The sequence below is a fragment of the Chinchilla lanigera genome, unplaced genomic scaffold (genome assembly GCF_000276665.1).
Source record: "Chinchilla lanigera isolate Chin_1 unplaced genomic scaffold, ChiLan1.0 scaffold00126, whole genome shotgun sequence".
NCBI lineage: Eukaryota > Metazoa > Chordata > Mammalia > Rodentia > Chinchillidae > Chinchilla > Chinchilla lanigera.
Genome location: NW_004955527.1, coordinates 1,609,061 through 1,636,997, shown reverse-complemented (window position 1 = coordinate 1,636,997; position 27,937 = coordinate 1,609,061). Strand labels below are relative to the sequence as shown.

At 57.7% G+C, this 27,937-nt stretch overlaps 1 protein-coding gene across 3 annotated transcripts in view; it reads left to right on the top strand.

Moving 5' to 3' along the window:
* Nucleotides 1–26,355, top strand: part of Padi1 (peptidyl arginine deiminase, type I) — a 31,311-nt gene extending 4,956 nt beyond the window's left edge. For 2 of the 3 annotated variants that reach the window (XM_005409818.2, XM_013507413.1), the window contains exons 2-16: nucleotides 7,158–7,338; nucleotides 7,956–8,028; nucleotides 8,273–8,334; nucleotides 8,979–9,096; nucleotides 9,178–9,303; nucleotides 11,025–11,197; nucleotides 11,304–11,407; nucleotides 12,200–12,323; nucleotides 12,563–12,670; nucleotides 14,010–14,161; nucleotides 19,798–19,942; nucleotides 20,750–20,843; nucleotides 21,499–21,578; nucleotides 22,239–22,364; nucleotides 24,445–26,355. In XM_005409818.2, coding sequence (XP_005409875.1) covers nucleotides 7,158–7,338; nucleotides 7,956–8,028; nucleotides 8,273–8,334; nucleotides 8,979–9,096; nucleotides 9,178–9,303; nucleotides 11,025–11,197; nucleotides 11,304–11,407; nucleotides 12,200–12,323; nucleotides 12,563–12,670; nucleotides 14,010–14,161; nucleotides 19,798–19,942; nucleotides 20,750–20,843; nucleotides 21,499–21,578; nucleotides 22,239–22,364; nucleotides 24,445–24,678 — 1,900 coding nt within the window. In that variant the 3' untranslated portion in view covers nucleotides 24,679–26,355. Of the gene's footprint in view, nucleotides 1–1,931; nucleotides 1,953–7,157; nucleotides 7,339–7,955; nucleotides 8,029–8,272; nucleotides 8,335–8,978; nucleotides 9,097–9,177; nucleotides 9,304–11,024; nucleotides 11,198–11,303; nucleotides 11,408–12,199; nucleotides 12,324–12,562; nucleotides 12,671–14,009; nucleotides 14,162–19,797; nucleotides 19,943–20,749; nucleotides 20,844–21,498; nucleotides 21,579–22,238; nucleotides 22,365–24,444 lie in introns of those variants that run through there. The other variant, XM_005409820.1, reaches the window with a different exon arrangement.
* Nucleotides 26,356–27,937: the final 1,582 nt, after the last annotated feature.

Sequence of the window (27,937 nt, the reverse complement as noted above, 5' to 3'; positions counted from 1 at the left end):
AACTCGGGGTCCTTTCTCTCAGGATGCACTGGCCCCCACCCCCTTTCTGCCTCTGCTGGGAAGGCCAATGAGTGACAACTGCCCCTTCTGCCCCCATGCCTGGGTGGGCAGTGTTCACCTGAAGGAAGGCCTGGCCTTTCTCCTGGGCTCCGTGGGTGTGACCAACCTTCTTGAAAAGTGGCAGGGCATAAAGCACCCACGATCAGTTGATTGGCATCTGGAAGGAGAAGACACAGCCATGCCCTGTGTGATGCCATACTTCTGAGAAAATGTCTGCCAGGGACAACTTTGAACCCCACTTAGCAGCCAAAGGAACTGAGACCCAGAGAGGTTGAGAGGCTTTTCTGAAGTCACACAGCATACAAATGCTGGGGCTGGGATTTGAATGCAGGTCTACCTGATTCCAGGTTCTGTGAGCCCAAGCCTGAGAGAACCCATCACCTGGGAATTTGCTGGGTCAGTGTGAGGGCGGTCATGGGGGCAGGGCAGTGAATGAGCTTTGGGGTCCAGCCCCAGCTCTGCCACTGTGACCCTCTGTGACCACTGTCCACATTTCAGTTCTGCTCTGTAAAGTGGGGGAAAAATAATAACTTGCCTGCTTGGGTGGAACCAGAGATGGAGTCAGGACTCTGGCCTGTTTGGGCCTCCCAGAGGCTGGGCTGGTGGCCCTTTCTGTAGTCCCGGTGCCTAGGATGGCGACCGGATGGGGGGACAGGACGGCAGCGCTGTGGGGCTGGCAGCCTCACTCTCTACTTTTTCGCCCAGCCACATGTGGAGCTGTCTGCACCAGAGGGAGCTGCCAGGTTCTGCTGTGACATCTCTTCTGGGTTCAGCCCATGAAACTTCAAGCGCAGGACACCCAGATGTTGGCACATCTGGGGCTCCTGGTGGGCAGGAGAGCCACAGCCCTGGGGCCTGGTGTGCTCCTCAGCCCTACCCTCTGGTTCTGCATTATTCTGCCCCTCTTGCCCTACCTGTGGCACAGTGCTCTGACAGCCCTCAAGGGCACATGGGTCCCAGGTCCTCCCACACACACACAGAAAAGTAGCTTCTTGCCTGTGGGTCCCCACCCTGAGTCAGGTCTCCCCAGACGCCTCCCAAGGAACTGTATCCAGCAGCTTGTGCTAAGCGTTCTGACATGTTCCTGCTTCCTTCCTGTGTTCTGGCCATTTCCTCTCTCTGGCCCGATGGGGCACTTTGAGGACACACGAGAGAAGACAAACCTGCTGCTCCCTGTCCCCTCTGCCAGCTGTGGGACCAGAGGAAAGTTACTTAACTCATCTGAGATGATGTCTTCATCTGAGAAATGGGGACAGTAACACCTCCCTGGGAGGCTATGGTGAAGGATAAATGAGATCCTGGGTGTTGAAAGCTAAGTGTGTGCCTGGGGCATACCAGATAGTACTTGTGGGCCATGCCACCTTGTGCCATAACCACAGGTGGGCATACACCTTGCAAAAGCAGTCAGGGCTGGGATTATGTTGATCTTACCATCCTGCCCCGCCCTTGGCCACCTTTGGGAGATTCTTTAAGAATTGACTTTCGAAGCTCTGTCAGGGTGGGGACCAGGGTGGAGTGAGTCAGTCCGGATTTGGGCCTGGGTGCCACAGATGACTGTGAAGGGTCAGAGGGAAGTCTGCTCCAGGGCTGTGGGGAAGAAAGAGGGGTCCTGGCACGAGTGGGTGGGCCACTGGGGGCTCTGGGAAGAGCTACAGTAATGGTGGTGACACTGTCTGACCCCAGTAAGGGCTATGCTTTAAACCATCCTCTACTGGACCCCTCCCCAAGTGGCCTTTTGTATTATATCCACTTTGCAGAGGAGGCAGGGAGGCCCAGAGCAGTCGAGCAAGTGGATTGGAGGCCACGCTCCACACAGAACCCACAGGAGCCTCTCGAGGAGGTGGCCCTTAAAGGGCTGGGTTCTCAGCATAACAATGCAGATGGTGACACAGGTGATACAAGGATGGGGACACGTCTGTGGTCAGGATTAAGGTCCTATTCTTTTAAAGGGGCACTTTCAAACCCGTCACTGCACTTGACTATGAGTCTGGGGACAGCCAGGACTGCACCCCAGCCCTGGGGGTCTTATCATGAGATAACACCCAAAGGAGGCAGGGAGTGGTGCAGGGGGACCCACGAGCATCCCTGGACAGCGGACGGGGCCGACCCCACCGTCCGGCGGGCGGGGGCTCATCCCAGCTCCCAAACCTGCTTGTCACTCAATCCAAGGCCACGCCCACAGACCTGGAGACCCAGAGTTCCGGGCGCAGTGCGGGCGCCTTCGCGGAGTGCCGGTAGGGCACTAAAGGAATGAAGATCCGAGGCAGCAAAGGGCTCGCCGGGCAGCACCTGCCTCGCCCGGGCCTCACCGGGAAACACAGCTTGTCCTGCCCGCCGGGACACCGTACCCTCCTGAGTCTGCGGCCGACTCGGACCCAGACCGGGCCATGGGCGGGGCTAGAACAGGGCCGCCCAGGGCCTAGAGAAAACAGTGGGCGTGGCTATACCCCCAGGCTCCGTCCCCTCTGCTGGCAAGCAGCCAGCGCTGCCTGCACCTGGCAACTGCGGGTAGCGGGGTGGGGGTGGGGCGCGCGGGATGCGGCAGCCCAGCACCCCAAGGAGGCGGGAGGCCGTGAGTGAATTTGCGGTGGCGGGGGCAAATCCATACTGCAAGAGGCTGGGGATGCCGTGTCCTTACTCTCCCCTTCTTTCATGATGATTATTATTATTTCGACCAAGACTCCAAATAGGGGATTGTGCCGCCAGGGATGTGACTTGGAGGCGTCAACATTTGCCCAGAGCTGGGACTGGTTCCCCAGAGCCCTGCAGCGCCTGACGGTGGCAGCCCCTGGCGGGTGGAGTGGGGTCTCCCACAAGCTGGAAACCCTTCTGCCGTCCCCTGGGTGCGCTGGGCTCAGGTCCGTCTTCTCTCGGGATGCGTGGGGCGGGCTCTGGAGCCAGGCAGGCTGGGTTCCAACCGCACTCAGCCACCCCTCCGCTCCGGGGCAGTCCTGACAAAGCCGCTGTCCTCATCTGTAATGCGTTTACTGTGCCCTGGCTGGACCCTGAGATGATGCACTGTCCCGGAGAGAAGGCAGCAGAAGTCGCTGTGTTCTAGAGGCAGAGTCTGGTTGATGAGTAGGTGAGGGGTGCTGTGGGCGGGCATGAAGCTGGGGACAGGGAGCACGGGCTCAAGATGTCACTCATGACCTCTCTGACAAGGAAGTAGAGGACCGGGCGTACTGCAGGTATCTGTGAGCAGAATATTGCAGACAGCAGACTGCTGTGGCAGACCTGGTGTGGCTGATGAGGAGCAGGAAAGTGAGCCTGGGGGAGCGGAAGGTGGCTTGGGGGGAACACAGCATGGGGACGTTGTGAGCCAGAGATTTAGAGGTTAGGTCCCGACAAACCCATCAAAAGCTGGAAATATCACAAGTCAATGCATGGAGTACACCTCCCCTATGGAGCCCTGGCCAGCCTGGTTTAAACATGCTCAGAACCTCTCCCCTGGCTACTGTCAGCCAAGAAAGCCTGCTTTAGGATGGAGCTGAGTGTCCTATGTCATGTATTGGCTACCACTCTGAAAGTAAAACAAGCTGGGGGTGGTGGCTCACGCCAGTAATCCCAGCACTAGGGAGGCTGAAGCAGGAGAATTGTTGTGAGTTCGAGACCAGCCTGGGCTACAAAGTGAGCACAAGGCCAGCCTGGACTGCATTGCAAGACCCTGTCTCAAGAAGAGAAAGAGAAAAAAAAGGAAGAAAGAAAGAAAGATAGAAAATAAAAGAAAAACAAAGAAAGAAAGGAAAACACAGAACCCTGGATGGGTGCATTACTAACCATTGTAAAGTAAGGAAATCTTAAATCGAGCCATCATAAGTAAGTAGGGGACCATCTGGATTTTTTTAAAAAAAGTCCTAAGCACTAGAAACACTTCCTAATTATTTTACTGCATTCTACCATTATTTATGCATGGTGGAAATAGTTAAGTAATAGGCTGCTATTTCACCCCTCCCTCTAAACTGAGTTCCATGGTCTTGGGCCTGGGAACTTCAAACCGGGCATAGTGGAGTCACTGATGCCACAAAAGTTGGCAAAGCCTACAAAGCCGGCCATTGACTGTTGATTGTTGACAGTTTCCTTGATTGTCCAGCTTTGGGAAAGTGATTGAGAAATGTTTTTATTTTTTTCTTCCGATACCAGGAATTGAACTCATGACCTTGTGCTTGCCAGGCAGGCGCTATGCCACTGAGCTAAATCCCCAGCTCCTTGATTGAAAAATGTTAACACAAACGAACCTTAAAACCTATTGGTCTACAACCATTACATTGGTGTTTATCCTTTTTTTGGTGCCAGGAATCGAACACATGACCTTGCACTTACTAGTCAAGGACTTGAACCACTGAGCTATATCCCCAGCCCTACAGCCATTACATTGGGCTAGCACAAAAAAAGTGATATTCTATGATTCAGCAAAGACGATTCTATGATTCAGCAAAGACGGCACTGCGGGAATGATACTGGGCACATCTTTTCACTTTGCTTATGAATAGTAGCAGAAATATGAACTCACATTCGTGTCACACACAGATTTAGCGACATTAAGTGGATTGCAAGAAGAATTAGCAGATGGGGGTGCAATGCATTTGTTACTCCAGTACAACCACGGGTTGGCTGCAGTTACAATGAATGGGCTGTGGGGAATTTGAGACACATTTTATAATGAAGAGCAAGATATTACACCCTGTACACTGCTACACATCACTTCCATCAACAAAATTTATAATAGATACATATGGGTATTCCCTCTCCACTGAGACCCAGTTATTGGACATCACCAGTTCGCCTCTGCCTGGGGTTCAGGGGTTGGGGCAGTGACAGGGGACAAGAGAGGACCCAGGGAAGTGGCCGGGGGTAAAACAAGAATAAGCAGAGCCTCGTGTGCCTGCAGCCCTATGGAGATGTGTTTCCGAGGAGGACATATGATCAGCTGGACCAAGGGTCTCTGCAGATCAATACGCCCAAGAAGACCAAGGATCCCCGGGTTTGGTTACAGAGCAGTGTCGGTGGCAGGGAGTGGAAGGAAACCCGACTCGAGGCAGGTTTGAGAAGCCACAGGGACCCAGTGTGCTCCTGTAGGGGGCGCCAAGGAGATGGGGGTGGGTGTTGAAGGGAGCCCTGGGTTTGGGATGGGGTGGCGTTTGCAGCACATCTGCCTGCTGGGTGCAGGAAATGGAGCAAGGCAGAACTGGGCAGAGGCCTGGTCTTGGGCAAGCTCGTCCCTCACCAGGAAGGTGGGCATGGACGTGGGCTCGAGACAGGTGTGCTAGGAGGCAAGGGGCCTCTAGGAGGCAGGAGGAGGTGACCAGCTCCGGGTGGGGAGATTCTGGAGAGAGGGGGAGTGCCGGGTGGTTTCCTGGGACAGCCAGGCAGTAGCGGGGTCACTGGAGGTCAGCGGTCATGAACCCAGGAGAGCCATAGTTGCACATGGGCACAGCTGCAGGGTGGGCAGAACACTGGCTCTGACCATGGTGGGAGCCGAGCTAGGCCCCATGAAAGAAAGAAAGATGAGCCGGGTGTGGCTGGAACAAGCGAGTGACAGCCGCAGGGACTACGGAATGGAAGCGGTGAGTGAAAGGGACAGCAGGGAGCAGGCGGAGCTGGTTCAGTGTCCCAGGGCCCCAGGCCCCAGTGGGGCTGAGGCTTGGTGGCCTTGGCGGGATAGGAGTGAGCGGATGTCCGAGTGGGTGGCAGGCAGGGCAGTCTGCGTGGGTCCAGCTCTTGGTCATGACCCAGTGTGGGGCCTCTGGGAGAATGCAAAGGTCCAGGGGACTCAAGATGATGGGGTGTGAGATGAGAAAGTGGACTCAGGTTTTCTATGGTAACGGATATAAACAATGATGAAGGGCAGGAAGGTGGGAGGATTCCTGCAGGTTATCATCGTAGCTCGGGGTGATGGAGAGGCTGCGATTGCAGGTGTGCGGAGGGGGTATCACCAACGAGCAGCCCGCCAGGCTCTGGGGAGCCTTCCTCTTTGCTGCCTCATCTGCAAAATGAGGATAATAACGCTTGCTTGGCGGGGCTGTGCGGAGCGTAGGGATGTTGAGACCAGTGCTGGTCAGCGTCATTGCTATTCGATGGGACACAGCAACCATGGCAGGGGCTGGCACGGGGTGATATGGCTTCTCCAGAGGGTTTGATACTTGTGTAGGTTCTTGGGGGCCAGGAAAGGATCAGGGAAGGGTGTAAAAGGACCCCTCCAGTGGCATCTTTGCAGCCAGGTGGATGTCTGTAAGTGGACCTGACCTTGGTGCTGGCCTCGCGGCCGATACCCTGAGGGTCGTGCGGTTGACAGAGAAGCCCTGACATGTATCGCGGACTCCGTTCCAGGTGTGAGCTCCCCACGGAGCCCTGAGACCAGCCTGGAGCCTGGCACAGAAGGCTCATGTATATTTGGGGGCCAAAGAACACGATGTCACCCCAAGGCCCTGTTGGTTTGGGTTTGGTGCCCTGTGGTCCGAGTCTGTGGGGAGCCCCCCTCTGCAGCTGCAAGAACGCTGCGCCAGCCAGCTATGCTGGCAGCAGCTGGTGTCAAGAGGAGCGGGTGGAGGCTTAGTGGCTGGGGCCCAGGCAGACAGGGCAGACAGGCCCGAGACCCCTGTGGGGCCGCCCGAAGTAAGAACCCATCCATTTGTTAACAAATGCGTTTTGAGTATAAACTGAGAGCCAGACCCTGTATAAATCCTGAGGAGACAGCAGTGAGCAAAACAGATAAAGCTCCCTGCCCTGGTGGAGCTGAGCTAGAGACCGACAACAAGCAAGGCAAGGCAAAGGGCCACGGGGAGAAGATGGCTGCTGAATGGAGTGGTGGGGCTTCACTGAGAAGCTCATGTTTAATCAGAGCCCTGAAGTTCGAGGCAGTGAGCCCTGGGGAAACCGAGGAAGAGCCTTCTATGTGTAAAGGAAAGAGCCATGCAAAGGCCCTGAGGCAGGAGAGCCTGCGTCTTTTGGGGCCAGCAGGAAGGCTAGTGTGGCTGAGGCAAAGGGAGACTTGGGGGTGTAGGCCCCTAGGGCAGTTGTTAAGGAGTAGCCCTGCCCATGACCCCATTTCGGCCACTCTCCTGAACCCTCACTCTCTTCCTCTCTTCCTTCTCTGCCAGAGATGTGCCCAGGGGTGCCAAGACCTTCAGGGTTTCTGGGAGCTCTAAGGTGGAAGTCTTAATGGCCTATGATCCCAGATGGGTGACAGAACCCACAGGCAAGGCCCACTGGCCTCTAGATGCCAATGTGGATGTGGTCGTATCCGTGGACACAGCCAGTAAGGATTTAAACGACCTCAAGGTAAGAGCCATTCCCTCAGAGTGAGGGGCTGGGTCTGCCCTACACTACCCTGACCAAAGGCGCGAGCCCCCATAGCTAGCCATGTCCACATCACCCCCACATCCACACCACACAGCATCTCCACGGACACCCAAACCTGCAGACACCCCATCACCCACCGCCACGCAGGGACACGCAGAACCCCACAGAGATGTGAGGCAGCAGGTCTCCCCGCCAACTCAGGAGTAGCCCTGGTTAACGCTGCAGTCCGCCTGCACACAAGCCCCACAAGAGGCCCCCAGGGCCTGGCGTGCGCAGGGCGGTGCAGCCCCACACCGCATGCACCTCTCTGTGCATCTGCGCATGCGCCTCTCATCCCCCACCCAGCGTGCGGATGATGCCCCCGAGACTGTACGCCGAACACAGTGGCGCCGCTTCTCCCATCCCCCACCCCGCCCGCCCTCCTGGCTTCCCGGACCAGCTCAGGGCCAGGGTGGCGCCAGCTTCCATCTGAGGGAGGCAGCCTGGGCGTCCCCTGCCACCAAGCAGGGCTGTGGACTGGGCGCCCCCGTCCCTGCTGCCGCCCTCTCTGCGGAGTGACCTTGCCCTGTGGGCTTGGGCTGGCTTTGTCCCCACAGGTGAAGGTGTCATACTTCAAGCGGCAGGAGGACGATCCCCTGGGCCACAGCGTGCTCTACCTGACTGCCGTGGGTATGTCCTGGCCCCTGACTGCGCGCAGGTGGCTGTTGGGGGCGTGGCGGAGTGGGGGCGGGCATGGGAATGCAATGGTTGGCGCAACAAGAGCCTAGAAAGTTCCTTGCCACTGGCTCGGGCCCCAGTAGGTCTCCAGCAGCCAGGTCTCTCTGGGCCCCACGGGGCGAGGGGGGCCGAGCTTGCCCACCCTGGACGTGAGGGCCATTGAAGACAGCGGCTGTTCCCTCTACCCCTTTTCCAGACGTCTCCCTCGATGTCGACACCAGCCGCACAGGCAAGGTGAAAAGGCGCCGCGGGGACAAGGTGAGGCTCCCCCACAGCGCGGGGAGCGCATCCAGCAGCCCTCACCGTGACGCAAGTCCACGTTAGCTCACACCTGCGTAGCTGTGGGAAAACAGCTCACGCCCTCGGGTCTCTCCTGTGCTGCCTTGGATTTGGGATCTGTTCTTTTTCTTGCTGTCTTTTCGATTTGGGGAACTGTATTTGGACCCCTTAAACATGGCGCGTGCTTCATGAAATGTTGTTGAGTGACTGAATGAGCTCTTTCTGGTAGAGGGGACCAGGGTAGTCAGCCCCAGTTAGACCATGAAAATGGAAGAGGAGAATGGGGTGGGCTTGGGGCTTTATCCCACAAGAAGTCCCTGGGAGGGGTAGAAGGGAAGCACCCCAGAAAGGCATTCTGGATCATAAGGCTTTGTGGATGAGGGGTGCAGAGCTGCCACGGACGGTTGTACATGCTGCTCACTGCACAAGGCCAGGGTGGCTGTGGGTCTAGCGCCTTCCTGAGGGCTCCAGTTGCCAAGTGTAGGACGCAGCTTTCAATCTTTAAGCAAACCCAAAATATAGAAGTCTCCAAGCCAACTCAGCAAGCGGCCCAGGCTGCACCCAGAGCCCCTTCCTGCCACCCCTTGGTCCCACTGACCTCGAGCCTTCTTGATTTGCCACAGAAAACCTGGCGCTGGGGCCTCGAGGGCCATGGGGCTGTTCTGCTGGTGAACTGCGACAGGGACTGCCGTGGGCCCGGGGAGCCTGATCTCCACAGCAGCCAGCCAGTGTCCCTGGACGGTAGGGCCGGAGGTGCGGGGCAGGAAGGGGCTCTGCTGGCGGGGTGCAGGAAGGGCTTTCTCAAGGGGGCCGCTCCCCCAGACCTGCAGGACATGTCCCCCATCGTGCTGACCTGTGACGGCCCCGATGAGCTCTTCGACAGACACAAGCTGGTCCTGAGCGTGTCCCAGTCCGACTCCAGGAGGGTGCGGGTCTTCCGTGCTCAGGGTGAGTGGCTCAGGGTTCTTTGCTCCCATCCTCTGTCCTCCCTCCCTTCCCCGTGGCTCTCGTCCTCCCATCGTCCCCCCAACTCTCACAGAAACCCGCAAACAAACGCTCCATCTGTGTGGCAGGGCTCCCACGCCAGGCTCAGCTTACGGTCCCTTTTTTTATTTGTTTTTTTTTGGTACAGGGTCTCACTATGTAGTTCATCCTGGCCTTGAATTCGCAGCGATCCTCCTGCCTCAGCCTCCTGAGTGCTGGGATTACAAGCGTGTACCACCATGCCTGGCCTCTGGTCCCTTTTTACAGAGAGGGAAACTGAGGCTCAGATGCAGAAACTCACTGGCGCACAACCAGCTGGTGGGGGAGCAGGTTTGCCAGCCAGATGCCTTGGGGCCACAGCTCTTCCTCTTTCTACCACCCTCTGGGCAGCCCGCGTAGACAGCTCTCTCACTGCTGCTGGGCACTGTCCGGGCAAGAACCAGAAAGGCTGAGCTCAGCCCTGCCCCCGTGCCCGCCGTCCTGCTGGCATTTTTGTTTATCAAGATCTGTAGCTTAGGGGCTCGGGCAAAGCTCAGTGGTAGAGCATTCGTCTGGCATCAAGAGGCCCTGGGTTCCATCCCCGGCACTAAAGCAAAAAAAATCTGTCGCTTTAAACCACACACCAGTCCTTAACCCTGAGGTGCCCACGCCTGCTTTTATAAGAAGACAGACCCCTCTGCTGCCCATCCACAGAGCCACCCCCGCTAAGCTTTTCTTGTTGTTGATGTTAAATTGAGAGAAGTTAAAATAATATAAGACTGTTGGCCGTGGTGGTGCACGCCTGTAATCCCAGCACTCGGGAGGCTGAGGCAGGAGGATCGTTGTGAGTTCGAAGCCAGCACGGGCTACAAAGTGAGCTCAAGACCAGCCTGAACTACATAGTGAGACCCTGTCTCCTAAAGACAAGAAAAAGAAAGATAATAAAAGATTGTTTATTCTATCCTTTGGTTTTGATGCCGGGGATGGAGCCCAGCGGCTAGAACATGCCAAGCAAGCGCTCTGCCACTGACCAACAGCCTGGCCCCAATTCAAGCCTGGCAAAGCAAGCAGCTGATGGCTTTTAGAGCACTCTCGAGCCCCACCTCCCTCTCGTCCCTCATCACCCCATTTGCTCAGTTGCCCTGTCTGTGCTCCACCTTGGGATCCTCCTGCCTCAGCCTCTCAGAGTACAGGTATAATCCTTCTCAGATGTACACTCTCAGAGGCAGCTACTCCCTCACTTTTGGGGATGGAGAGTGTCCCATCTCAGGGGTGCACCACACTTTGTACATTTTGTTTCTCTTCATCCATGAAGAGACATTTGGGTGTTTTCATCTTTGACACTGAGTGTTTTTTGCTCTTTATGCAGTTTAAAGTTTACCTTAGCCCATTCTACATAGAGGAACTGAGGCACAGAGAGGTTGAGTCACTGAGCCAAAGTCACACAGCTCTGCATGAAAAGACTTGGAGAGGAACCCAAGTAGCAGTGCCGGGGATATAGTTCAGGGGCATAAAAGCTTGCCTGGCAAGCCTGAGGTCATGAGTTCGATTGCCGGTACCAAAAGGAAAAAAAAAAACCCAAGTAGCCCTAACCAAAAAGGCAGCTCTGCCCTTGGATTCCCAACTGTGGCTATGTCATCAGCCCTGGCAGGCATCCCCCTTCCCCGAGGCATCCCAGTACAGGTGCCAACTCTGGTTCTCCCTAGGCGGAACTTCCGTCTCTGACTACCAGCAGGTGCTGGGGCCCAGGCACCTGTCCCACCGAGTGGAGCGGCAGCGGGGGGAGCGCGAGATCAGATTCTGCGCTGAGGGCCTCGCCTTTCCGGACGCCGACTTCTCGGGGCTGGTCTCCCTCAGTGTCGGCCTGGTGGACACAGCGGTAGGCCCGCGCTGGTGCAGGGCACGGTGGTGAGGGGTTCGGGGAGCCTGTCCATCTGGGTGGGCTGGGGTCCCCACGAGGCTGCTGAGTCCCCCTCTCTCCCCAGCCGCTGCCCGAGGTGCCTCTCTTCACAGACACCGTGGTCTTCCGCGTGGCGCCCTGGATCATGACCCCCAACACCCAGCCGCCCGTGGAGCTGTACGTGTGCAGGTGAGCCCCCTCCCCGCTGCTGGCCCGCTCACTGGCCTGGAGAGGTGGCCCTGGGTGGCTGTGGAGCAGAGCGGGGCACAGGACAGCAGCAGGTGGTCCAGGGGCCCTGCCCTGAGCAGCCGGAGTCCGGCCGAGGTCATAGGCGCAAGCTCCACCATCTTGTCCCCACCCCGGTCCTGTCGCAGAGCCCAGAGCACACAGATTTGGTCCAGGCAGGGGGTCCAGCCTTGCTCAGGCTGCTGGGGGCCATGGGAGGCTTGGCTCCCTCTGACGAGGCTATACCTCTGCCCGCTGAGGACAGGGACCCAACCTCCAGGGTCCACCAGGGTCTCGGCCTTCGCTATCTCCTGCTCAGGGCCCTGGTGGCCTCAGCATCTCAGGTCAGACCCACAGAAAGAGCTGAGGCTGAGCAGGGTGGAAGTGAAGGGTAGTGAAGGGCGTGGCCACAGGCTGGCCCAGGTGCTTGCGGGTGTTGAGGAGGGAGCTCCCCTCCTGCAGGCTCTCTGCCCCCACTTGACCCTTTGCTGAGGTCCCCACCTTTTCTATCCTCCCCAGGAAGATGCAGTCCCAGGTCACCGCCACGGCCACCTCCCCACCACCTGTCCTTACTGCCCACACTGCCCACAGGTCACTGATAGCTGGGGCCCCACCCGCCCCCGGCTCTTAGCCCGTGAGCCTCTCTCAGGACGGGATGAACCTGAAGCTCTACCCCAGGGGCTGCACGGGGCCCAGCAGCCTGACTCCAAGTCACGGCCAGAGGTCGCCATCACACTCCCTCTGCGTCTTTTACAGCGTCACAGACGCGCATGGCTCCAATGAGAAGTTTCTGGACGACATGGCTTCCCTGGCGCTGAAGGCCAATTGCAAGCTGGTCGTCTGCCCCCGGGTGGAGAACCGCAACGACCGCTGGATCCAGGTGGGTGCGGAGCGGCTCCGGAAAGGACCCTGCCCTGCAGCTGAGCTTGGGGACCAGAACCTGGACGGAGCCCCACTGCCTCAGCCTCCCCAGAGGAGCCAGGGACCCAGCCCTCTCCCGTGGGGCCCTGGGGCCTCACCTCCGCCCACCCACCCCGCCCCAGGTCTTGGGGGAGCTGGTGCGCTGGGTGGGGTCACCTGTGCTGTAAACCATCCTGCGGCTTTTTCTTCTTCCCCCAGGACGAGATGGAGTTCGGCTACGTCGAGGCCCCTCACAAATCCTTCCCTGTGGTCTTTGACTCCCCCAGGAACAGAGGCCTGAGGGATTTCCCCTATAAGAAGATCCTGGTGTGTGGCACAGGGCAAAGATGGCGGAGATAGAAGGGCACAGGAGGTCGAGCGCCAGCAATGGGGAGTCGGGGGATGTGAGGCAGGGGTTGCAAATTAGATGCAAATTTTATGCAAATAAGGACTTCCTATGGCAAATAAGTGACTAACCCTATTCTGAGAGTGGCAGAGCAGCAAAGTTCTAGGTAAGGGGCTTGTTCCCAGCGGGAAACAACAGAAGAGGTCAAACTGCTTTTTTAGGGGAATGCATGCTTAACGAGCCCTCACAGCTTTTGTATTTAAGGCCTGCTGCCTGTCTTCAGACAGCAGATGTTTTCTGAACACCTACTTTGTGCCAGGCACTATGCTGCCTCCTGTGCACAAGATTGGGGTGGCAGCGGCTGCCATCAGACACTGAGTTCCAGGCACTGTCTCCTAGAATTCTCTGGGGCCCTCCGCCCTATTGCTAATATGTACAGTTATATTCTCTCTTTGTGGATGAGGAAACTGAGGTTCAGAGATGTCAAGTAACTGGCCCGAGGCCTTGCAGTGAGTCTGTGGTAGCCTCAGTATGCAAAACCAGGCAGGCGCCCTCCGCGGTCCCTGCACTCACCACTAGGCTACACCGTCTTTTAAAGTGGGCACTGTCTCTGCCTATTTCTGGCCCCTCTCCCTCCCACTGGGACGGAGCTGGCCCCTGTGGGGGCTGTGACCCCATGACAGGGAAGTCCCAGAGCCCGTGGGTACACAGAGCAGGGCCGTTCACCCCAGCCTGGAGGGGCCGGGTGACGGGGAGGCCTGCAGGGTGAGTGCCTGGACCAGCGGCGCGTGGGGCGGTGGGGCGGGGGTCCAGCTTGGCGGGCAGGTGCCAGGGGAGTTTTCAGATTCCCGCTCTCACAGCTGCTGTTTCCCGTGTTCTTTCTTTGTGTTTCCCTTGTTGCTCTTTCCCTAGCTCGAAACGGAGGCTGCAACTTCGCATCCCTTCTTCCTCTCATGCATGTGTTTGGGGTCCCTGGCGTCACCCCGTCCCCTCTCCATGCTCCTGCTGGGCCCCTCTACTTTTCCTGTGCTGTATTTTTGTTATCCTTCATCTATAGGTGGCCTCACTTCTGCTTGGATTTCCTCTTCGGCCATGGGTTCTTCAGACATGTGCTCCTTAATTTGCAAACAGCGAGGGACCCTCTGGTTACCTCGGGGGTTGGGGCTTAAATTTAAACTGCAAGGTGCCCAGAAGGCAGGGGGTGTGGGAGAGGGGCTCCAGGTAGTTTTCCAGGTGTGACAGAGTCCTTTTCTGGAGCCACCCTGCCTGTCCTAACTGACCCCTCCTGCTTGGGCCGGGGTCTTGCTGGTCCCTCCCTAGGGTCCTGACTTTGGCTACGTGACCCGGGAGCTTCTCTTCTCTGGCGCCTCCAGCTTAGATTCCTTTGGCAACCTGGACGTCAGCCCGCCCGTGACAGTGGGTGACACGGAGTACCCCCTGGGCCGGATCCTCATCGGTGGCAGCTTCCCCAAGTGAGAGGCCAGCGGGGAGGGGACGGGGGCACGTGGGATGATGGCAGTGCCCACCCTGGAGGGTCCCTGCTCACCAGCACAGTTCCTCAACCCACAGCACGAGAGGTGGTCTTACTGTCCTGCCTGATCCGAATCCTCCAGAGACTCAGATGCTGGAATCTTAGATTTAAAAGCTTACAGAATCACAGGAGAAAACTAGTGGCCCTGGGTCTTTTGGCCACTAATTGTATGAGCTTAGTCACCAGCGTTACATATGTGCACTGGGAGGCCCCAGAGAAAAAGCCAGACCTCCGGCTTCTCTGTGACTTCGGCAGAGCTGCAGGGGTGACGTGTCCGGCACAGGGCAGGGGAAGGGCTTGGTGGCGTCTCCCACCAGGAAGCCAGGATAGCTGCTGTCCTAGCAAGAGAGGGAAAGGTCCAGAGGTCACCAGAGCCCAGGGCAGCTGGTTGCAGGTGAGTGAGTGATTGACCAGGCTGCCAGGGTGACTTGGTGGGTAGCATCCCGGGCAGGGCACAAGGCATTTAGGGCTTAGTGCTCAGACGGGTGATAGTGCCAGCTACCCCCAGCCAAGTGGGTCCACACCCTGCCTGAAGGTAACCGATAAGGGAATGTGTCTCAGGATCCCACTACAAGCCTCAGAGGTTACCTGTCCATTTGTGAGGGGCTGGCGTGGAGCCTGGTTACGTCCTAACTTGCACCCCTGGCCTGGCTGGCCTTGGATCCAGGGCCCAGGAACCAGGCGGCGCTGGCCTTCCCAGCCTTGGCAGTCAGTCCTTGGTATTGCCAGCTCTCAGCTCTTAGCGTGACTGGCTCAGCCTTGCGTTCTTTTGCTCCATTTGAGGTGGAAATCGTGAAAAGGAACACGTCTTTGCTGGGTCTTGTGCCCAGGCGCAGGGGAGGCGGCACACGAGACGGGGCGACCTGGCTGGCGCGTGAGGCTGAGGCAGGCTGAAAGGCGGCTCATGTGGCTCGGCCAGCTCTTTCACGCGATCCCAGCAGTTCTGCACAGCAGTTCTGTCGGCACCAGGGTTTGCTGTTGACTTGATGATCTACATCTGCATGTTGGGGTCTCCTGTGCCCCTCTTACAAAGATGGCGGAGGCGCTCGCCACGGCCACCCCAGGAAGGCGTCTGTGGGCAGAGCTCAGGCATAGGGAGCCAGGGAAGGGTGCTGGGAAGCTTGGGGGAAGAGCCAGCAGCTCCTGAACGGGTCCCTGGTGGAAACTGCCTTGCGGTGATCCCTTATGATGTGCCATGCACACGCTGCTTCACGCAGATGACATCGTTTACTCCTGTGCCAGCCCTACTGGGGTGTGACGATTCTGGTCTTTGAGTGACAGCTGGGGAAGCTGAGGCTCCAAAAAGGGAAGCTACACACGTGCGTTCGTACACTTGCTTCCTGGCACAGCTCAGGGCCCTCCTGCCCGTGATGTCACCTCAAGTGGCAGTCAGCAGCCTCAGACTCTGAATCAGGCTAGGAGAGGTTTCCTGGGTAACCAGGGTGCTGAAGTGGGTGCCCAGGCCTGGTGTCTGGGGGAGAGAGGAGATGCCCACCAGCTCGTGATTATGCTGGGGCTGGGTCCTGCCCACACTCGGGGGCTAGAAGCCCTTGAGGCCTCTGAAGAGTCCTTCCGTGAGATCAGGGAGGGATGCATGAGTATGGCGCTCGGTCCTGTGAATCAGATGGCCTTGGGTTTGAGTCCTGGCTTTGCCACTTACCTGCCAAGTGATTTGGGTACCTGCCACAGTGCCCAGCACATAGTAGGTGCTCAATTAATTCATTAAAAAATATTTATCGTATGCCAGGCACAGTTGGAAGTGTTAGGGATATGTTTCTAAACACTGTAGGTACATCTTACATAAGGAATGTATTTTATATACATTTGTATACATATTTTATATACCATGCCTCAGTTTCCTCCTCTGTAAAATTGGCCTCATAAAAAAATCTCTGTGATAGCTATATAATCAGCATGAGAGGGGATAAAGAACCCATTAAATTGCCTTTCCAGTGCTTATGGAATGTTCAGCTGGCCCCCAGGCATGGAAGCAGGTTAGAACTCACAGGGCCAGTTGTATGACTACCTACTGCTTGGCATGCACGTGGTGTGTTACCCAATTCCCTCATTTAATCCACCAGCCCTGTTGGGTCGGCACTATGCCTAGCCTTGTGTTACAGGTGAGGGAACTGGGGCTCAGACACACGCCTTCACTCCCGTAGTCATCTACCAGCTCAATACGCATTATCGGGACTTCCTGTAAGCCAGGCCTGGGACCCAGCTAAGGACGCAGAGATGACCAAGGAACCCATCCTGGAGTTTGCAGCATGACGAGGGAGACAGGCCTGGGCCTCGGTGGAAGGGAGCTCTGAATGGGGACAGACTGATGGGTCAGCACCCAGCATGGCCCTGCAGGTCCGCGCTGGGTGACGCGTGACAGCCTGCAGCCATTGCTCAGGCCCTGGTGAGGTCATTCCCCACCTCCAGCAGCCCACGAACCCCAGCGCAGGAGGTAGGGGCGGGAGGTGGGGAGGCCTCTCTGAGTCCCCCAGGCTTCGCTGGCAGCTTCGTGTCTAGGACCACACAGCATGTTAGTGGCACAAGCAGCACCCAGCTCTCCTGCCCTGGGGCCAGGGTGCAGCCCTGAGCCCTTTCTGTGACTTTTTGTTTGTTTCTTTTGACTTTTTAAGTCAGGGTCTCGCTGTGCAGTTCAGGCTGGCCTTGAGTTCACTTTCTAGCCCAAAGTGGCCTCAAACTTGCAGCAATCCTCCTGCCTCAGCCTCCCGAGTGCTGGGATTACAGGTGTGTGCCACCGCTCCCAGCCTTTTCAGTGGCCTCTTAGCTCAGCAGTGATCAGAAACCTGCACACATTCGGGCAAGAGAGACAGGCAGTTCACAAACAACCAGCAAGTAAGCCGCATGGTGCCTCTGGCGAGCAAATGACGTGTGGACGCGTGAATGAGTGCATGCAGTTTCTCTCTGCTGAGCCTCAATGTCCTCATCTGGAGAACGGGGATAGTACTAGCACCTCACAGGGCTAGGGTCAGGATTACATCAGGTAACCTGGCTAAATCACTATGTGCCTGGCACACAGTTAAATGATCGATGCATTTTTTGCACACGTGGGTGGAAATCTGACATTTAACAAAGCCTTGAAGGAAGTAAGGGAGTTAAAGATGTGCTGTCTGGGAGGAGAACGTTCCTGGGAATGGAAGCTGCTTTTGCAGAGGTCCTGCGGGAAGAGTGTGCCAAAGACAGACATTAGAGGAACAGCAAAGGAGGCCGGCTGGGCTGGAGCCGAGTGTACAAGGAGAGGCAGTGAGGACTGATGTCTCGGAGGTTGGCAGAGCACACGTCACGTGACCTGAGCCGATATTTTCACATATGTTCAGGGGCCACTAGAGGATCACCTGAGATACTTAATGACAGGGAAGTAAGACGGGCACATAGCAGGTGATCAACAAACACGACGTCCTCTCTGCAGTCTGGTTCTCTACCCCTGTGGCCCACATAGATCATTCTTTGGACGTTTCCGCCCCCTAGCGGCGTCTTTGATGATCACTCAGGCAGGGCCGCAGCGCCCCGGCCTGGACGCTTTGGGTCCAAGCCTCTGCCACCACCCCGACCCCATATCTCTGAGCATGCAGAGTGCCCTGGAGGACTCTGGTCCTTCCCCGGCGCCTCGCTCTCTGCCTCCTGCTTCTGTCTTCTCATGAATACTCCTGAAGCCCAGCTCTGCTTCCCATCAACTCACTGCTTTAAACACAGCACTTGGGAGGCTGAGGTAGGCATATCGCTGCAAGTTTGAGCTCAGCCTGAGGTGCAAAGTGAGTTCAAGACCAGCCTGGACTATGTATCGAGATCTTGTCTTTTTAAAAAGTCCTTTAAAATTTTATTTCGTAGTAAAACAACAAAATACAAAAAAACATTTCCCACAAATCCCATCCCAAAAATTTAAATCAGGGCCTTCATCTGTCCCACACGAGATTTTTGTAGACCACAGATTGTTGGGACCTCACGGGTCCAAAGCATCTTTACCGCATCTGACCGTTTTGAAGTGTGTATCATGCACGAGGTGCTGGGGGGAAAGCTGGAAACAGCTTAGACAAAAGGCCTGTCCGTGGGGAACTTATTTTCTCTGGGGCTGGCGGACAACAATGAAACATCAGTCTGCTGGACGTCACCCAATGCTGCAGAAAAAAATAAAGACAGGCGGGGGCTGCGAAGTTGTTGCCACTTTCAAAGCTCAGAGAGAAGGTGAATTGAGTTAGATCTGAAGAAGGAAGGACAGAAGCCATGGCCGTGGAGCGTGGGCAACTGGGCACACGACAGCTGGCCAGGTGGTGGCAGAGGGAGGGTGCTTCTGTCCCTTGGTTAGGGTAGAGCCACCAGAGTGGGTGCGGGTCTGGGAGCTGGCCCATCTGTCCTTAAGGCAGACAAGGGAGGGCAAGAAGCATGACCCTAGTTTATAAAACTATAAAACAGATTGAGAATTAGCGTGCATTCATGTCTTCACGCACTGCCAGGGAAGGGTAGAAAGTGTCCACAGTCTTAAGGCACCCAGACTTTAACACCCACCTCCTTCGTTTAGTTAGCCTCAGCTGCGGGATCTGTGAAATGGGGACATTGAGGGTCCCTCCCTGATGGATAATGTCTTCCCCTGTCCTGTGGATGGTCTCCACGCACAGGACCTGTGTTCTGTTCTGCTGCCCTTGCTCTAAGCATCCTTGTGTCTGTCCATGTCAGCTCCCTGACAAAGGATGGTATGAAAATGCCCAGACCTGGTTTCCTGGGGACAGGACACCGTGGAACACAAATGCCTAGAGCAGGTGCTCAAACTTTGCAATGTACGAGAATCAGACAGCCACCCAAACGCAGATTCCTGGGCTACATCCTCCAAGCCTGTGAGGTGGAGCAGTTCCAGTGCCCAGGAATCTCACTGAAACAAAGCCCTCTGTCCTGCTGAATCTTTTTGTTTTGTTTTGTTTTTTTCTGGTACCAGGAATCAAACTCACAGCCTTGCGCTTGCCAGGCAGGTGCTGTGCCGCTGAGCTAAATCCCCAGCCCTCCTCCCGCTCAATCTGACTCTGTGCTCAAGCAGGAACTTGCCAGGTCCTGGTCCCATTTTGAGCAAAAGCTGTGTGTCCCTCGAGAAAAAGGCTGATCTCTCTGAATCCCAGGCTGTGAAACGAGGGTCTCTGGCTCTGCCTGGCAGGTGGAGCTCTGTCCTGTCTGTCCCGTGACTCCTTCCAGCGGGGGTGACCTGGAAGGCTGGGTAGTGCAGGGTGCATACTCTGGAAGATGAGCAATGTGAAGACCAGCTTCCAGGCTGGGGCGGGGCCCACATCTGGCAGAACCCACCTGTCACAGGTCCCGGGTGATGCTGGGCGGGACATAGACGGTACTGGGGGGAGAGACACACTTCCTGCCTTCCCAACTGGTCCCCCTGCCTCCAGCCTCAGCTTTGGCTTAGAACTGGGGAGGTTTGGCCCTGTCGTTTCCCAGCTGTGTGGCCCGGGCTCGATGGGCCTCAGTTTCCACATCTGGGAAAGAGGGCTCTTGCTGTGCGGCTTGGGATGGGCGGTGCACACACCAGCACGGGAGGGGCACGAGGTGACAGCCATGCTGTCTCCGCAGGTCCAGCGGGCGGCGGATGGCCAAGGTGGTGCGCGACTTCCTGGCAGCACAGCAGGTGCAGGCGCCCCTGGAGCTCTACTCGGACTGGCTGTCCGTAGGCCACGTGGATGAGTTCCTGAGCTTTGTGCCCACCTCCGACCCGAAGGTGTGTCCCCACTGCCTCCTCCCCCTTCCATGGCGTTTCCTGAGCTGCTTCTGCCCCTGCCTGGCCTGATGGTGCCACCTGGACCTGGCTCCACCCTGTGTCCAGGGGGCTGAGACCAGGCTGTGTCAACCAGGGGGAGCTTCCTGGAGGATGTGGGTGTGTACTCAGACCCAAATTCCTCTGTCAAGGGCCAGGAACAGCATTGATAATAATAGGTAAACTTACTGAGCACCTACTATGTGCCTGCTATGTGCTTCATGTGTGCAATCCTCCACCAAGCCCAAGAGGTGGTGCTGTTATCATTGGCCCCCTTTTACGGGTAAGGAAATGGAAGCTCAGAAGGGCCATTCACTCACCCAAGCTCACATGCCTGCAGGAGGCAGGGTAGGAGTCAAATCCAGATGGGAGCTCTGGTCTCTGCGCTAGCCACTGGGCTCCACTGCCTCACAGAGGCACCAAGGAGGGCATGGTCCTCAAGGATCAAGCAGGCTGGTGGTTCCAGGCCAGTGAGGAGGAGCTCCAATGGGCAGGGACAGGGTGTAGCTGGAGATGTGCCAACCTCTACCTGTGCCCATGAAGGGGACTCCTGCATTGGGGCTTAAAGGCAGAAATAGGAGTTCGGTGGGCCAAGTGGGAAGGACGTCAGGTGGGTTGGGGGCATTGCAGACAGTCTTGTGGCTGGTGCTGGCATCAAGCGGCAGAAGGGAGGCCCATGCATAGTCTGGCTCTTGTACTTGGGCACTGCCTGGGCTTAGGTCCCCTGCGCCAGGCAGCCGTGCACTGAGCTGTCCCCCCACTCTGTGCCAGGGCTTCCGGATGCTCCTGGCCAGCCCCAGCGCCTGCCTCAAGCTGTTCCAGGAAAAGAAAGAGGAGGGCTACGGGGAGGCGGCCCAGTTTGCTGGTAAGTGCAAGGGCCCAGCCCCCACCCACCCTGGGGAGCGCTTGCCCTTTCATCTCCAGCCCAGGCACTGCCCTTCAAGGCTCTGCCCAGGCTGCTTTGGAGCCTGATTGATGCCCTTGGGTGCTTGGGGACGTGGGATGAGAGCTCAGCCTCTCCTGGGTCAGGGGTGGGAAGCTGAGGGCCCCAGGTCCTCAGGTAGGCAGGGCATTTCCCGTCCATGCCCCAGGAGAAGATGTGGCCTTCCCCATGGCGAGACCTGGGTTCAAATCCTAGTCTCAGCATCTGCTGGCTGTGGGCTCAGCCACAGGGAGCTCTGGACCTCTCCTGTCTGAGTTTCCTCTTCTCATGAGCAGAGGGGATAATTAACTGTTCTAGAGCTGTTTTAAAGATTAACAATCGCCTAAGTAGGCTTCCCGGAGCACTGTGGGTGTTCAGTAATGGTAGCCGCGCTCTAATTATTAGGCCCCGAGTCCCGGAGTCCCTTCCCAGGGTCTCTGACCTGCCACTGGGCTGAACCTGCAGCTCTGGCTTTCGCCATGCTGGCTCCTGACCCTGGCGTGGTTGGGAGGAACATCCCGCCCTGGGTTATGTCACCCCAGGGTGAGGTGGCCCCGGGGGAGGATTCCCCGGGCGCTGCACTCTCTTTCTCTTGCAGGGTTGAGACACAAGGCAAAGAGAAGCATTAACGAGATGCTGGCGGACAGACGCCTCAGGAGTGACAGCCTCCACGTCCAGGTGAGGGACATGCAGCCTGGGCAGCGCTGGGTACTGGCCTGGGCCTGTGCTCATCCTGGAGCTGCTGGGAGGCTGAGGCGTGAGGGATTCCACAACAGGTGGAAAGGCAGCGCCGTGCCCTGAGAGCCCCAGTCCTGGGAGGGAGCCCTGGCCTTGCTGGGTGGTGAGGGAGATGACGCATTCCCATGGCAACAGATACGGGTTCTCCGGAAGTATGGCGAATGAGAGATGTGGGGAGAAAGGGGTCTGGTGGGCAGCACTGCAGGGAACCAGGCCCCAAGGCCTCCGGCAGGGGCGCCCCATGCTGCCTGCCACAGACGGCAGCACGACAGCAGCCTGCGGCCCCTTCCAACGGCGGCCACCTCCTCTGAGTGCTGAGATGGACAGCAGCACACGCCCCGCCGTGGCTGGGACTGGGACAGCGTGTCCGAGTGACAAGGACTTGGAACCGGAAACTGCCCAGATCCAACCCCAACCCAGCCCCTTCTGAGCTCTGGGCCTTGCTCCTCATTACTGAGGCCGCCCTTGCCTCAGTTTCCCCACCTGGGGACCACAGTGGCCTCTGTGTCACAGAGCCACGTGAGGCCCTAAGGAGCCGACAGGTGCTCAGGTCCGCTTAGGTCCTGCTGGCCCAGGGCTGCCTGCCACCTTCCTCCCCAGAAATGCATCGACTGGAACCGCGAGGTGCTGAAGCGCGAGCTGGGCCTGGCCGAGGGCGACATCATCGACATCCCGCAGCTCTTCTCCCTGAAGGGCGCCTACGCCGAGGCCTTCTTCCCCGACATGGTGAGCAAGAGCCCCATCTCAGGTCCTACAGTCGGAGGCAAAGCAGCCCTGTCCCAGGGCCGCAGGACCTGCCGTTGGTGCAGCTGGGGACAGCTCTGTCCGTGTCCCCCACGTTTGAGTGTGCAGTGAGGGGTGCCATGGGACCTGGTGGGGGAGACCCAGGTGTCCACCCCGTAGGGCACGGGACTGTCCCCAGCACAAAGGGCTTTGTCTAAGCCCCGCCCCAAATGGCAGAAGAAAATGTGGTTTGGTTCCAAGGGTTTCCGGCTTCTGTTTGGCAGCAGCGGCCTCCAGGGTGACAGCAGGCTGCCCGAGTCGGGCAGGCAGGGCGGCAGTAGTGCTGCTGAGGCAGCCGATGGGCAGATGAGCAGAGGTGACCTCACCTGGGTGGCACCCGGCAGGAGCCGGAATGATGCTCTTGGTGCAGCCTGACCCGGGTGCCCGCTGCTCTGGGGAAGGCTGCGGGGCCACCCCCTGTGCTGGCGCTCGGATGCTGAACACCATCACTGGCCTCTGCCCACTAGATGCCAGTCAGCACTTCCCTGGATTTTTTTTTTTTTTTAAATAGGGCCTTGCTGTCTCATTTAGGCTGGCCTCGAACTCATGACCATCCCTCTGCCTTCAGCTCCCGGAGTGCTAGGATTGTAGCCCTGCCCCACCACACCCAGTTTACTGTGATTTAATTTTGATTTAAACAGCCACATGGCTAGCGGCTGCCGTTTGGGGTGGCAGAGCTCTAAGGGGCCACTGGCCCTTGGTTCTGCTTAGGGTGAGGAGGGCCGAGGCTGGGGCCCATGACCCTCGCCCTCCCTGGGCTATGGCTGGGGAGTCCTACCTGTGGGGAGCCCCTCCCTGGCAGAACCGCCTTTGAGTATTTTCTAGCTGCTATCCAGGCTCCCCTATGGGAACCCCGTCTGTCCTCACCAGAAGGCCGTTCGGGGGACGTTCAGTGACTTCATTTGTCAAGTGGGGAGACTGAGGCCTCAGCAGGACAGTGGGTGACTTGCCCGAGGTCACACAGTGCTTGGTCTGGTGTCCCTCACTCAGGAGGAGCAGAGCCTGGTGGTGGTGGCTGTGAACCTGGCTCCTTGGTCCTGTCCCTGCCCTTGGTCCCTGGCCCGGCCCTCCCCCATCCATCCTGTTCTGGCCGTTTGTGGGCACCAAGGGGGTTCGAGCCCAGGCCAAGGACTCACCCATGGGTCCCTCAGCTTCACATTGGTCCTGGCCACAGGTTACACTGCAGGGCAGGGGGCATGGCACGGAGAGTGGGGATCCAGGGTCCTAGGCACCTGATCACCCCCAGACGGTGGCCCAGAGCCCCCCTTGGACATCGCAGCAGCCCCCTTACGCCTCATGCTACCACTCTGGAGCTGAGAGTTCCCCTGAGAAATCGTCACAATACCTGTCCAGGGGACTGCCCTTCTCCAGGATGAGGACCTAAGCCACCAAGAGAAGCAGAGGTGCCACCACCAATAAACTCAGTGTCCCCAAGGGCTCTCAGCCCCAGCCCCCAATTCTTCAGACCCACAGGTGGCCCTGTTCCGGCAAGAGGTCAAGAGCATGGACTTCAGCCTGAGTCAGATCCAAGTGCAGGCTTTAGTCTCACCGCTCTCTGGCTGAGTGGTCATGATCGTTACTTAACTGTTTGAACCACCACTGCAGAGGGAGGCTGTGAGCTTTAGTGACGATATAGCTGACACATAAAAGATGCTCAATAAATGGTTAACATGATCAGGACTGCCAAAGACAGTTGGGCAGGCTGGGCACTGCAGACGCACCCCCATCTGATTCACCCCATGGTAGCTCTGTATATTTGTTGTACAAGTTTTCTGGCAGATGGCAGGAAAACCTCTTGTTACACGTGACCATCTTCTGATACATGGAAGAAAGCGTGGGAGGAAGGGGTGACTTTGATTGGTAAAAATGTTAATTCTGCCTTCCAACCGTGCATCTGCTTTCACAGCCCTCGTCCTTGAGTGGTGGAGGGTCCTGGGGGCCCAGGAGTGCTGGTGAGGTGACAGGCCCTGGGGATGGGTTGCTGTAGCCAGCCCAGCCTTCTCTTGCCTTCTGTTTCCTGCAGGTGAACATGGTGGTGCTGGGCAAGTTCCTGGGCATCCCCAAGCCCTATGGGCCGGTCATCAACGGCCGCTGCTGCCTGGAGGAGCAGGTGCGCTCGCTGCTGGAGCCGCTGGGCCTGCACTGTGTCTTCATCGATGACTACTTGTCCTACCACCGGCTGCAAGGCGAGATTCACTGCGGTACCAACGTGCGCCGGAAGCCGTTCACCTTCAAGTGGTGGCACGCGGTGCCTTGAGCCTGCTACCCCCTGCCGTCCCCTCTGGCCCCCTGCTGGGAACCCTGCCCGGGCAAGGGTGAGGACACACACCGGCCTCCCTCTTTTGGGGGCCCTTGGCACAGCAGCCCTGGTGCCTGCAAGCGTGCTGGCCACTGTGGACGCTGGACTCCAGGGATCGAGGCCACCCTGCCTGGCCCAAGGATGACCGTCCCCATCGTCTCCTCCCCTTCCTTAGCCACTGCCCCCAGCGGTCTAAGGCCAGTAGCCTTCATACATCCAAGCTGGCCGCAAATGCCTCCCCTCTATCCGGAGGCCTCCTGGGGGCGTAGGAAGGGTGGCTTTGCGTCTGCACCAGGAGTGGGAGCCAGCCCCCCAGGGTCTGCCGTGAGGATTTCCATTCCAGGTGGCCTGTGGCTCCCGTCAGACCAGGCGATCCGGGGCACCCTCCTTCCAAAGGGGACCCAGGCCGTGATTCCCCCCCCCCCCCCTCCAGTGCCCTTCAGCTATAGGAAGCAAACAGGGACAGGAAACCCTGGTGTCCGAGGGCTTGTTTTAAAAAGAAAGGAGGCAACAAAACCCCTTTAATATCTGCCTCAGCCCTCGAAGGGTGCTCGTTACCTGTCTGGAAGCCTTTAATTAAGGAGAGCTAGCTGCTTCCGGCCTAAAAACGCTGAGCGGGGGAGAGGAACTTGGGGAGGCTGAGGAAGGAGGCCTGGACAGGAGGGGACGAGGTCAGAGTGGCAGAAAAGGCTGGGCAGTGACCTCCGGGCCCGGAGGCTTCTGCACCCTTGGATGGCCAGGGCTTTGGATTTTGAACTCTGAATCTGTAGGCAGCTGGCTGTTCCAGATGTGGTGGGGGTGGGGCCCAGATGTTAGACGAGGGTGGGGGACCATTAGGTTATCTCTGAAGGTGGAGCTTAATTTCCTTTAATAGTCTGTCATTATCCCCTTCCTTCTGCAGGCAGGGGGAGGGGAAGGCTGGTCCGCTGTCCCTCAGCAACCCGTCCCCCCCACATCACGCACATGCACGCACACATGCACACACGCATGCAGCTTTGCCTGTGAGCAACGCCCTGTGACAGGCCGGGTTCCTCCCACAGAAGGACAGACAGCTGCTGCCCTCCAGGTTAATAGCCCTGGGAGCCCACAGAGGCATGTGCAGGCAGGCAGGCTGGCCGGCTGCAGCAGCCCGGGCAGGAGGAAGCCAGCCTCCCTGCTCCCCACTGGCTGGGGAGCCGTGGCCACTGTTAGTCCCCGGACCTCTGCCTGTCTATATCCCCAGACTCTGGCGAGTCCTCAGACCAAAACAGCTCCTGTCACTCTGTCAGGCCTGGAATAAAGGCTTCTGTGGAACTGGCACGGTGAACAGGGGGGGCTGGGAACCTGGATCCTCCCCTTCCAGAAGGTCCCCAGGCCCTTTTGCAAGCTCTTGCTCTGACCCTGGCCCCTTTGTCTTAGGATCAGGACCCAGCCGAGGCTGAGCCGTGAAGAAGGGCCTGAGGGTGTGGGGTCTGCCTTGGGAGCCCCTAGGGAAAGTGCCGTTCCCCTGGGTGGGAGGGGAGCAGGCGTGCAGACAGACAGGGAGTTGTGAGGCTGTGGAATTGCTGCTGGGGCCCTTGGGGTCCTGGTGTCCTGCTGAGAGTGTTCTGGTGACCAGTCACCTCCTTTCTGATCAATAAAAATGGTCGGCATGCATTTTCTTTGCTTGTGCGCTGGGCTGTGGGAGGGGGGTCACACAAGACGGGGCTCTGCCCGTACCCCCACCCTGGGTTCAGCTCCTGCCGGGCCCATCCAGCTGGGGAGCACCTGCGCACCCGCGCAAGGTGAGCAAGTGCCCGGTGGGCCCCTGAGTCAGCGCAGCGCTGGCTCAGCACATGCCCCGTGCCCCGGGGCCGACTGCCCAGCTGAGATGAGTATCGGGGAGGGAGGTGTCCCACCTCTTCCTCCCTCGCCCTCCCCCGGGCTGTGTTGGGGTGCGGGAGGGAAGTTGGGAGGAGGGCTGGGCCCCGTCCAGCAGGGCTGGCAGCAGGGCACGGGCCACCACTGTTCCATCCAGCCATGAAGCCTTCGAGTGAGCGGTGGAGCCTTCAAGGGACATTTCGGGGGCCTGAAAATGTCCCCCCTCCCATCTTCTCCACTCACTGCTGCTTCCGACGATGCCCTTTGATGCCAAGTCCTTTGCTAACTTTATTTTAGCTTTTGCTGTGGGCTAAGACGCAAGAAGTTGCTGTCCATCCATCACTGGCACTTTAGTCTGAATAAATCGTAGACCTGTTTCTAAAAGCTGGTATTAACTGGGGGAAATGAAGTCACAGGTCTACTTCAAATGGAGATTCGGGGGTTGAGCAGGAGGCTGGCCTGTCTCCAGCACAGTGGCCCTGGGAAAACCTCCACATTCTCCATCTGGTCCCCAAGTATGCTCCCAGCCAGGCTGGGGAGACTGTGGGCTTCCTCCTGAACTCTACCTCTTTTTTGTTTGTTTGTTTGTTTGTTTGTTTGTTTTCCGGTACCAGGTATCGAACTCACAAACTTATACTTGCCAGGCAGGGGCTGTGCCGCTGAGCTAAATCCCCAGTCCCTGAGCTCTAACTCTTACCTGAAGCTGAGCTGGCCACCAGGCCATTTTACAGCTGAAAAAAATGTTGTTTCTAGATCCAGAGGCCCCACCTATAGCTCTCTTTGCAAAGAACACTTTTCTCAGGAGCTAGGGTATAGGAGCCCTGTCTCAGGGTCCTGCTGAGATCTCTGGGCAGTGCAAATGCCCCAGCTGAGGGCTCTGGGGAGCAAGTCCTTGTCCCCAGCTGCCCGGATGAGCAGCACCACCAGCGAAAGGAAGGAAACCTCTATTCAGCATCTCCCAGCTTCCGCCAGGCAGGGCGTGTCCTTCCCACTATCTCTGCCAAGGCTGCCGATTAGTTACATTTCCCACAGATGAGGAAACTGCGGCCCTGAGAGAGGAGACGCAGCCTCCCAGTACCACTTCACTGATGTGTGATGGAGCCTATGTCTGAACCCAAGATTTCTCTCCCCGGAGCCCTCACTCTTGTTGTTCCAGGAGCCCGGATGTCCCTTCTTGCCTGAGTTTCCCCACCTGACAAGTGAGCTTCCTAGGCTGACGTTCTGAGCTCCTGTTGGCTGGAGATGATTTCCATCCTCATCATTTACCCTTGTCAGGGCTTTTGGCATCCTATAATAACAATAGCCAAGGCTACAGGACAAGACCAAGTTCCGTGCTAGAGCTCGGCCAACGCTGGCCTGTCTTAGCCTTGCAACAGCC